Source organism: Chaetura pelagica, unplaced genomic scaffold, assembly GCF_000747805.2.
Source record: "Chaetura pelagica isolate M959 unplaced genomic scaffold, ChaPel_1.0 scaffold548, whole genome shotgun sequence".
NCBI classification, from domain to species: domain Eukaryota; kingdom Metazoa; phylum Chordata; class Aves; order Apodiformes; family Apodidae; genus Chaetura; species Chaetura pelagica.
This window is the reverse complement of record NW_009970728.1, coordinates 14,814-25,009: the sequence shown is the minus strand read 5'-3', so window position 1 is coordinate 25,009 and position 10,196 is coordinate 14,814. Positions and strand designations below refer to the sequence as shown.

Here is a 10,196-nt window from a genome sequence, read left to right as displayed (position 1 = left end):
CCTTTCATTCTCTCCCCCCTCCCCGGTTCTGGATTTAGTTTGTCCAGTATGGAGAAGTGCCATAGGCGGTTTTGGTAGCCTGAGACTTTTGCTGCATGGTGCTGGGTTGGTTGCGTTGGCCAGATCCACCCTGGGAATTGGAAAGGAAAGAGACAATGGACATCAGTTTCCCCAGGAAGACAAACCAGTCTGAACGTCACCTGAAGAGCTGCCACCCCCAAGGACAGCCCTGACTCCCACCAGCACAACAATGCCCCCCCTTCCCTCATTCTGCTCCTGCAATCCAGGACACACAGCAACAGAGGATGCAACACCCCAGCCCCCTGGCTCCAGGACAGCGTTGAGACTGAGGAGGAGAGGAGCACGACTGGGGACAGCAAAGGAGCTCTCAAGGTGAACATGAGGCACTGCAACAGCCAAGGAGGTCACACACTGGGGGACAGGACTTTGGTCCTATTTCTGGACTCTAAAGCAGAACACATTGGTTTTTCAGGGAATATGCACAGTGAGGAAAGGAAACACATGGGCTGGTGAAACCAAATCAGAAACTGCAGCTGACATGCAGCCTGCAGGGCGATGCTGGATTTTCCCCCAGAGTGCTCATGTCCTGCTCTCCTGCCACAGACAGAGCAGAGCAGCACCTGCCTTGGCTGCAGACCTCACAGTCCATCTCTCCACACCCCCACCAGGATGGTCTCTTCATAGAACCAGAGGCTGGATGAGTAAGGCTGGCAGGGACCTCTTCAGGTATCTTGTCCAACCCCTTTGCTGAAGCAGCATTACCTAAAGTCAGCTGCCCAGGACCATGTCCAGACACCTCCACAACCTTTCTAGGCAACCTGTGCCAGTGCTTAATTCACCATCCCAGTAAAAAATTGTTTTGTAATGCTCAGAGCGAACCTCCTGTATTCCAGTTTGTGCTCACTGCCTCTGGTCCTGTCACTGGGCACCACAGGTAAAAGCTGGTTCTGTCCCCTTTACTGTCTCCCTTCAGGTATTTACATCCATTGGGAAGATGCACCTTGACCCTTCGCTTTTCCAGGCTTAACTGTGCCCAGATTTCTCAGCCTTTTCTCGTAGGAGAGACGATCCAGTCCCTTCATCATCCTGTGACTCTCCATTACATCTGCATCTCTCTGGTACTGGAAGCCCACCCTAGCTGTGGCCTCACCAGTGCTAAGGGGAAGGATCTCCTGCCTTGACCTGCTGTCAATACCTTGCCTAATACAGCCCAGGATACCCTTGGCCTTGTCTGTGGCAAGGGCACATTGTTGGCTCCACCAGGACCCTCAGGGTCTTCTCTACCAAGCTGCTTTCACCTGCAGCATATACTGGAGAGTGGGGTTGTTCCTTCCCAAGGGTGGGACTTTGCACTTCCCCTTGCTGAACTTCATGAGGTTCCCTCCTCCAGCTAGTCAATGGCACTGAGTCTGCCAGTCTGCAATTATTGTCAAGGCCCTTTCCCAGTGAGCAAAGCAAAAACCATAAGGAAGCAAAAACCCCCAAGACCCTGCTGGGATGTGGGTGGGAGCAATCTGCTCTCAGGCATATGCTGTAGAGGCAGAAGGGGCTGACTCACCTGCCCATCTTGCTGAAGATGGTGATGCAGCATCTGGGAATGAGGCTGCTGATGTGCAGGCAGGATATGGAGAAACGGGGCTGGAGCATAACCCGGAGCAGCACCAGGGTTCAGAGGCCCAGTTGATCCAAGAGCAGAGGGCAGGCTGAAAGGAGGTGGTGTGCCAGCGTGGAATCCCTGCTTGTCAAACGTCTGCACAGGAGGAAAGGGCAACAGGGTCAGAGATTGGTGTGAGCAGCTACATAGTGACCAGACAAAAACACCCATGGCCCACACACACCACCTGAACTTTCTCCAACCCCATGAGCAAGCCAAGTCACATAAAATACCTGTGAGCACTTCAGTAGATGAGTTTCAGCTCCTGTTCTCACCCTTATTTCTGCACTAACACCTCCAGCATTTTATTTCCACAGCTACTATCTTCCTGTTCTCCCTGACCTCATGAGGGTGGACTTTACTCACTGGGACATGGGATGGCAACAGCTGCCTGAAATCAGTCCTTCCCACATTGTGGGGGCTCAGCCTGGAATTACTCAACCTATCCAGGGCAGCCAAAAAAACCACAAGAACTTGCAATAAGATTTTCTTCCTCCCCGTGGCCAAAGCTTGACCTCTCAGGCTAAGCACATAAGCTGAGAGCTGGCTTCCTATCTGTAAGCACAGATCATAGCCAGACTCAGACTTCCCCAGCTGGGGGTGCAAGAATGGGAAAAAAAGAGCTGGATGTAAATCCGCTGCACACCAGAGCATGTCCAAGCACTTTCTGCATTTCCTGGGAAATGGTACACTGAGCAACAGACTGAGGAGAGCATGGAACCAGCCTCTTTGCAAAAGGCAGCCTAAGGAATGTCATGTCCTGCTGACCCTGAGAAGGAACAGCCCCTGTCTCCAGTGCTCTGCTCACCTGAGTCTTGTTATAGACTGAGCCACTGATATCAGGCACACCTGTGTTACTGCTGGGATGTGGGTGGGAGCAATCTGCTCTCAGGCATATGCTGTAGAGGCAGAAGGGGCTGACTCACCTGCCCATCTTGCTGAAGATGGTGATGCAGCATCTGGGAATGAGGCTGCTGATGTGCAGGCAGGATATGGAGAAACGGGGCTGGAGCATAACCCGGAGCAGCACCAGGGTTCAGAGGCCCAGTTGATCCAAGAGCAGAGGGCAGGCTGAAAGGAGGTGGTGTGCCAGCGTGGAATCCCTGCTTGTCAAACGTCTGCACAGGAGGAAAGGGCAACAGGGTCAGAGATTGGTGTGAGCAGCTACATAGTGACCAGACAAAAACACCCATGGCCCACACACACCACCTGAACTTTCTCCAACCCCATGAGCAAGCCAAGTCACATAAAATACCTGTGAGCACTTCAGTAGATGAGTTTCAGCTCCTGTTCTCACCCTTATTTCTGCACTAACACCTCCAGCATTTTATTTCCACAGCTACTATCTTCCTGTTCTCCCTGACCTCATGAGGGTGGACTTTACTCACTGGGACATGGGATGGCAACAGCTGCCTGAAATCAGTCCTTCCCACATTGTGGGGGCTCAGCCTGGAATTACTCAACCTATCCAGGGCAGCCAAAAAAACCACAAGAACTTGCAATAAGATTTTCTTCCTCCCCGTGGCCAAAGCTTGACCTCTCAGGCTAAGCACATAAGCTGAGAGCTGGCTTCCTATCTGTAAGCACAGATCATAGCCAGACTCAGACTTCCCCAGCTGGGGGTGCAAGAATGGGAAAAAAAGAGCTGGATGTAAATCCGCTGCACACCAGAGCATGTCCAAGCACTTTCTGCATTTCCTGGGAAATGGTACACTGAGCAACAGACTGAGGAGAGCATGGAACCAGCCTCTTTGCAAAAGGCAGCCTAAGGAATGTCATGTCCTGCTGACCCTGAGAAGGAACAGCCCCTGTCTCCAGTGCTCTGCTCACCTGAGTCTTGTTATAGACTGAGCCACTGATATCAGGCACACCTGTGTTACTTGAGGTCACAGAAACACCTGGAAAACAAAAAAAGCCACTGACAATGAGAAAGACAACCATCACACACCCATCAACCAGGGGGGGTTTCTCCATGTTCTCAGCCCCACGACACCCCACAGGAAAACGGAAGAAGGGGCTCAGTTCCTCACTCCCACTGCAAAGCAGATCAGCCTGTTGGAATAAATCATCCACATCCAGTCGTTACCACTTGGATTGAAATGCACTTCACCAGGCAGCAGCTCCCAAAAAAACAGCTTTCCCCTAGGATTAGGGATGCATTTGGCTCTACTGCAGCATTCAAGAGCTTTCCAGTACTGAGCTGAGCAAAGAGACTCAGCATCTGCCACATGTTTGAGCTCTTGTCCTAACACATGCTGCAGAAGGGTGAGATCTGCAATGCTCCTCTGCCCCCAGAGAATAAGTACCACTGATTCAGGCTTTTTCCACCTGGTGCCACCACAGGCTCAAGAAACAGTCACCTGCAAGGTGACTCTCAAACCAGCCACTTAATCACTGTTTGGTAAAGACTGGCTATCATAATTTCACTTGCATCATAATAAAACCTGTGATTCCTTTGGCCAGTGAATCAGAGGACTGGACTCAGAGGGTGTGCACTGCTCTAAGGCAGTAGTCTTCCTAGGATATTGCTCTTTTTAGGATTGCTCCTCCACAGAGGAGAAAAGTGTGATCAGCTCTTGGCTGAAGACAGTCCAGCTGGTGCTTCAAATGCACAGCAAATGCACAGCAAATGCTTGGTATTTGCTTAAGCCCAAGGAGGAACTAGTTAGTGCTAAGCAGTTCAGTATACATTTCTCAGGTCTAACCAGCATGTGCAGAATAAAGCTTTCATATAAGCTGTAAAAATTCTTCAGCCTTTACAGTCACAAAGGAAACATTTCCAGGCATGAAACAATGTGAAGAGTTACCGGGTGTAGCGACAGCAGCTGAAACAACAGCCCAGAAACATGTGAACTGCCCTGCTTGCTGCTAACACATCGCTCTCTCAGATGTCTACCAAGAAAACTCAAAATCTAGTCACCATTCAGCAGAGGATCATTTCAGCAGCAGCATCCAACTGTTTTGGCTTCAAAAACATGGTACTGCTGCAGGACTGCTCTTGTTCTGTGATGTTAACTTTGGCGAAGGCAACAGCTCACCATTTCTCCTACGTATAAATGTGGACAAAGCTGCGCATCAGCCACACCAATCCTCATGCAAAGTTTAGCCATGAGGTTAGAAGAAGACTTGGGCGATCAAAAAAAGCATTTCATCTACGGGAGATGGAGAAACAGCTTGGATCAAGACCCTGTTTGGAGCTGGCTGCTGTGCTGACTGCACAGCTCTGGCAGTCCTGGGAGTCTGCCCTACTAAATCCCACTCAAGAGCAACCTCAAGTCTCACATGTTACCTTTCCCAGGTCCAGTGCCAGCCGATTTGTTTTGTGCTTGAGATGACCCACTGTAGCCTCCTTTGCTGTAATCTCCAGCTGCCGTTCCCTGCGTTAAGTCATCGTAGCCTGCCGGTGTGTACAAGACAAGGTGTTAAGAGTATGCAAGCAGCTCTGCAGACACGCGGGTGAAAAGCTCAGTGCTGAGCATACCTCCTCCATAGCCGTGCTGCCCGTAGCCACTCGCTTGCTGGAAAGGAGTTGATGCAGTGTTCAGGTTGACTCCGTGCTGCTTAGCAGACGCTGGAGGTACCTGGGCAAAGCAAGGGAACCAAAGGCGCTTTCAGCTGGGGATCGGCAGGCAAAACGCCAGCTCGCTCTGCCATCTAGTGGGGATGGCACCTCCGCCTCATGTGGGAAATCTCTCTGGCGCTGGGAGCACTGGGATGGTATGGGACATGGCCCTCATGCTTCCAGCAGTATTAGCCCCCGGTTTTCTGCTACAGCAGCCTCTCTGATTGCAGTGCAACCCTGCCTCAGAACAGGCTGTGAACCTTTCATGCTCCAACTGTAAAGAGCAAATTCTTACCCACAAACCCAGGAAGGAGCAACCACAGTGCTGTCTCTCCAGAATCGAACAAAACACCAACTCCTGCCTGAGGCTGTTTCATAAAACACAGTCCTACAAGGCTCTAAAAGAGATTCATCCACCCCTCTGTCTGGAGCATGACCGCTTCCTCCCAGGACTACCAGCACTGCTCTCTGACTTCAAGGGGCCTCCTCCATTCTCAGAAGGGTTTCCCAGACACTCTCAGCTCTCTGACTCCACTTTGGGTCTCACCTTGACTCTCCAGAGACTGGTAAGGGCTTTATGGAACACTGAGTCCATGAGCTGCAGCTGCCTGCTATTTACAATAACCTGTGCAGGAGCCCATGAGTTCTAGCCTTTAAATTTCCTGTTTTATTGGGGAAAGGACTGCAGCCATGTTCTCACAGTTGCAGGTTTTCTGAGATCCCTTGTAGACTGGGGAAAACAACAATTCTCTATTCTCATAAGACCCCACCTGGAGTACTGCATCCAAGCTCTAGGGGTTTCAGGACCTGAATGACAAGGGCCTGTTGGGGTAGGTCCAGAGGAGGGCCACAAATACGATCAGAAGGATAGAACATCTCTTCTGTGAAGGCAGGCTGAGGGAGCTGGGTTTGTTCAGCCTAGAGGAGACATGTTACCTTTCCCAGGTCCAGTGCCAGCCGATTTGTTTTGTGCTTGAGATGACCCACTGTAGCCTCCTTTGCTGTAATCTCCAGCTGCCGTTCCCTGCGTTAAGTCATCGTAGCCTGCCGGTGTGTACAAGACAAGGTGTTAAGAGTATGCAAGCAGCTCTGCAGACACGCGGGTGAAAAGCTCAGTGCTGAGCATACCTCCTCCATAGCCGTGCTGCCCGTAGCCACTCGCTTGCTGGAAAGGAGTTGATGCAGTGTTCAGGTTGACTCCGTGCTGCTTAGCAGACGCTGGAGGTACCTGGGCAAAGCAAGGGAACCAAAGGCGCTTTCAGCTGGGGATCGGCAGGCAAAACGCCAGCTCGCTCTGCCATCTAGTGGGGATGGCACCTCCGCCTCATGTGGGAAATCTCTCTGGCGCTGGGAGCACTGGGATGGTATGGGACATGGCCCTCATGCTTCCAGCAGTATTAGCCCCCGGTTTTCTGCTACAGCAGCCTCTCTGATTGCAGTGCAACCCTGCCTCAGAACAGGCTGTGAACCTTTCATGCTCCAACTGTAAAGAGCAAATTCTTACCCACAAACCCAGGAAGGAGCAACCACAGTGCTGTCTCTCCAGAATCGAACAAAACACCAACTCCTGCCTGAGGCTGTTTCATAAAACACAGTCCTACAAGGCTCTAAAAGAGATTCATCCACCCCTCTGTCTGGAGCATGACCGCTTCCTCCCAGGACTACCAGCACTGCTCTCTGACTTCAAGGGGCCTCCTCCATTCTCAGAAGGGTTTCCCAGACACTCTCAGCTCTCTGACTCCACTTTGGGTCTCACCTTGACTCTCCAGAGACTGGTAAGGGCTTTATGGAACACTGAGTCCATGAGCTGCAGCTGCCTGCTATTTACAATAACCTGTGCAGGAGCCCATGAGTTCTAGCCTTTAAATTTCCTGTTTTATTGGGGAAAGGACTGCAGCCATGTTCTCACAGTTGCAGGTTTTCTGAGATCCCTTGTAGACTGGGGAAAACAACAATTCTCTATTCTCATAAGACCCCACCTGGAGTACTGCATCCAAGCTCTAGGGGTTTCAGGACCTGAATGACAAGGGCCTGTTGGGGTAGGTCCAGAGGAGGGCCACAAATACGATCAGAAGGATAGAACATCTCTTCTGTGAAGGCAGGCTGAGGGAGCTGGGTTTGTTCAGCCTAGAGGAGAGAAGGCTCTGGGGAGACCTCAAAGCAGCCTTTCAGTACTTAAAGGCTTATAAGATTATAATTATAAGAAAGATGGGAGAAAAACTTTTTATCAGGCCATGTAGTGATAGGAAAAGGGCAATAGTTTTACAGTGGAAGAGGGCAGGTTTGGGTTGGACAAGGGTGGAGAGACACTGTCACAGGTGTCTGTGGTTGTGGGTGCCCCATCACTGGAAGTGTTCACAGCCAGGTGCGTTGGGGCTTTGAGCAACCTGTTCTAGTGGGAGATGTCCCTGACCATGATGGAAGATTTGGACTAGCTGATCTTTGAAGGTCCTTTCCAACCCAAACCATCTTGTGATTCCAAGGTGTAGAAGGTTTAGGCTGTGTCCTGGTTAGAGCCACGATGAAGCCAATTTTCCTTTTACTGATTTTTTTTCTTCCTTCAGTAAGCTTTCTTTTAACTAGCACCAGAGTGTTCCAACTAAGACTGATAACAATGGAATGTTTTTCTAACTGCTGGGTCTTCAAGGTCACATCTTTACTCTGCTAGCTCAGACACTATGGGGAGATCTGTGACCCCCCCGTAGGAGGCTGAGTTAGACAGACAGCAAAATGGGCCAGAGATATTCCATTCCATACATCTATGTAAGCTCAGAGGAAGGTCAGAGATCACAGAAGACAACTTCCTTCCTGCTTCTTCTTCCCTTCTCTTCCATCCATGGCCGGAATCCAGGGAGGACTCCGTCCAACCATCACTGTCAACCCCCAGGCTCGAGCTCTCCTGACCCTCATCACTCTCCGCTCTTCTCCAGCAGCAGCTCCAGAGTTCTCTGGGACTGTTCACAGCTAAGGAGATGCTGTGGAAGTTGCTGTGGGCCGGTGGGAGGCAAGAGGCTTTTGCACATATCTGAGCATATTTGTATATAATTGTATATATGTTCTTATATTATTAGTGTTTAATTAAAGCTGTGTAGTTTAGTTTTCAATCCAGCCAAGTCTCTCTCTTTTTCTCTCTCTCCTTCCCTACCTGGGTGGGAGGGGGAAGGGATGGAGAATGTTGTCGGATCTGAGTCGAAGGGTGACAGGCTGGAGAGAGCAAAACCAGAGAAGCATGAAGGGAGGGTTACAGGTCAGGCTGTCACACTTACAAACATGGTTGGCCCATACTGGAATGCACTGGGCACGCCAGGCATGCCAGCATAGTAAGGTAACCCCGTGTAGCTGTAGCCTGGAGGCAGGGTGGGGTTGAGGAAGGGTTGCTGAGTCGTGTGGTGAGTCTGTGTCTGGCTTTGCTGCGGCTGGGCGAGCGGGGTAGCAGGAGCAAGGCAGAATCTTGAGTTCTCCTGACCCTCATCACTCTGCACTTTCTCCAGCATCAGCTCTAGGATTTCTCAGGACTGTTCCAGCTCAGGGGGGTGCTGGGGTAGTTGCTGGGGGTGAGGGGAGGCAAGAGGCTTTTGCAGATATCTGAATGTGTTTGTATATAATTGTATATATGTTCTTATATTATTAGTGTTTAATTAAAGCTGTGTAGTTTAGTTTTCAATCCAGCCAAGTCTCTCTCTTTTTCTCTCTCTCCTTCCCTACCTGGGTGGGAGGGGGAAGGGATGGAGAATGTTGTCGGATCTGAGTCGAAGGGTGACAGGCTGGAGAGAGCAAAACCAGAGAAGCATGAAGGGAGGGTTACAGGTCAGGCTGTCACACTTACAAACATGGTTGGCCCATACTGGAATGCACTGGGCACGCCAGGCATGCCAGCATAGTAAGGTAACCCCGTGTAGCTGTAGCCTGGAGGCAGGGTGGGGTTGAGGAAGGGTTGCTGAGTCGTGTGGTGAGTCTGTGTCTGGCTTTGCTGCGGCTGGGCGAGCGTGGTAGCAGGAGCAGGGGAGGCAGAATCCCCACGGCCAAATTTTGTTACATCACCTGCAAGAGGAAGAACTGATCAGAAAAGCTAACATGGAGGATTCCAAAGGGTTCAAATCCTCTGAATACAAGTAGGTAACTACAGAAGAGCGCACATCCTACACTTGAGAGCCTGCAGACCTCTCCCAGTCTCTGTTCCTGATGGCCACAAGGTCTGTCTGCGGCACAGAACTCTGCGCCATGTCTAATTCATTGACAAAATAGAGATACCAATACTTACCTATCTCACGCGGTCTGAGCAGGCTCATTACTACCAGATCATTGCAATAAAACAAGCTAAAGGCAGAAGTATGGTAAATTAGCTGAAGGGCAAATGGTTGTTTGGTTAATGTGTGACTCTCCTGGAGGTTAAACTGATTAGCTAAGCTTCATGGGCAGAAAGCAAGTTAAAATTTACAGGCAGGGATGGGCATATTTTTTGTCAATGTCTGTTTATTTGTCAAGTGACTAGTTAGATGTCCAGTTCCTCACACCACCAAAGTTCTGGAGACAGTAGCTGAAGGCCAGGAAAGCAAGGCTTGCATCGTGGGCCACCTTATTGAAGAAGCAGGAAGGGAAATTCGATTATTAACCCAAAAGCAGCCTTCCAAGAGAAGTGATTATGAAGCAGAAAACTCCCAAACACTTGCACTTTCTGGTAGCCTGTACACATTTTTAGGGAGGTGATATAATCACATCTATCTTGTTCCCAACAAGTATGCCTTTATTTTGGTTACCAAGAAATATGACAACAGGTAATACCTCATTACAGGAACACCTCAATACAGGTAATATACATCATTATAGGAATTATAACAGCTAAGGCTACAGCTTTAAGCTGTAATCAGATGGCAGAGGAAGAAAACCACTGGCTGAAAATTCTGGACGGCATTAATGTCATTTTTCCACACTGATAACTGAAGAGCAAAGAGCAGGAAT

General features: G+C 50.1%; 1 protein-coding gene across 1 annotated transcript in view; it reads right to left on the bottom strand.

Annotated features, from left to right (window-relative positions):
• LOC104397194 (ubiquitin-associated protein 2-like) overlaps positions 1 to 10,196 on the bottom strand; it is a 10,831-nt gene continuing 635 nt past the window's right edge. The window contains exons 2-7 of the mRNA XM_010007139.1: positions 9,064 to 9,278; positions 6,366 to 6,465; positions 6,174 to 6,281; positions 3,506 to 3,573; positions 2,602 to 2,793; positions 1 to 130 (exon numbers count right to left, since the gene is read on the bottom strand). Of these exons, the coding sequence (XP_010005441.1) occupies positions 35 to 130; positions 2,602 to 2,793; positions 3,506 to 3,573; positions 6,174 to 6,281; positions 6,366 to 6,465; positions 9,064 to 9,278 (779 nt within the window). The 3' untranslated portion in view covers positions 1 to 34. The remainder of the gene's footprint in view (positions 131 to 2,601; positions 2,794 to 3,505; positions 3,574 to 6,173; positions 6,282 to 6,365; positions 6,466 to 9,063; positions 9,279 to 10,196) is intronic.